General features: G+C 75.4%; 1 protein-coding gene across 1 annotated transcript in view; it reads right to left on the bottom strand.

The window, feature by feature from the left end:
* Positions 1-11: 11 nt before the first annotated feature.
* The window catches only part of HPSE2 (heparanase 2 (inactive)), a 178,223-nt gene continuing 177,885 nt past the window's right edge, over positions 12-349 (bottom strand). Inside the window, exon 11 of the mRNA XM_019502127.1 lies at positions 12-188. Coding sequence (XP_019357672.1) covers positions 39-188 — 150 coding nt within the window. The 3' untranslated portion in view covers positions 12-38. The remainder of the gene's footprint in view (positions 189-349) is intronic.

Here is a 349-nt window from a genome sequence, read left to right as displayed (position 1 = left end):
TGGCCCGGCGACCCCCACCGCCCTCGGCCCGCCCGGGCTCACGTGCGGGAGCTGGCGCAGTGCGCGTAGATGCGGAGCTTGTCCCGGATGACCCGGCCGGGCCGCGGCTTCCTCTGCAGCCCCGCCACGTGCACCGCCAGCACCTTGGGCCCCACCAGCCGCTTGTAGAGGAGCGAGACCCAGTAATCCTGCGGGCAAGAGGACGCGCGGGCTGTGGGGGCAGGGGCCTGGGTGTGCTCCCTGCGGCCCGATCCCGGTCCGCCTGGGGTCCACTGCCGCAGCCGCTGGCTCAGACACGCGTGGCGCCTGCCGCCGCCCTTACAGGCAGCTCCCACGGGCACGGACGCGG

Source organism: Gavialis gangeticus, unplaced genomic scaffold, assembly GCF_001723915.1.
Source record: "Gavialis gangeticus isolate Ggan-Ray unplaced genomic scaffold, GavGan_comp1, whole genome shotgun sequence".
Taxonomy (NCBI): domain Eukaryota; kingdom Metazoa; phylum Chordata; order Crocodylia; family Gavialidae; genus Gavialis; species Gavialis gangeticus.
This window is presented reverse-complemented; position numbering and strand designations above follow the sequence as displayed.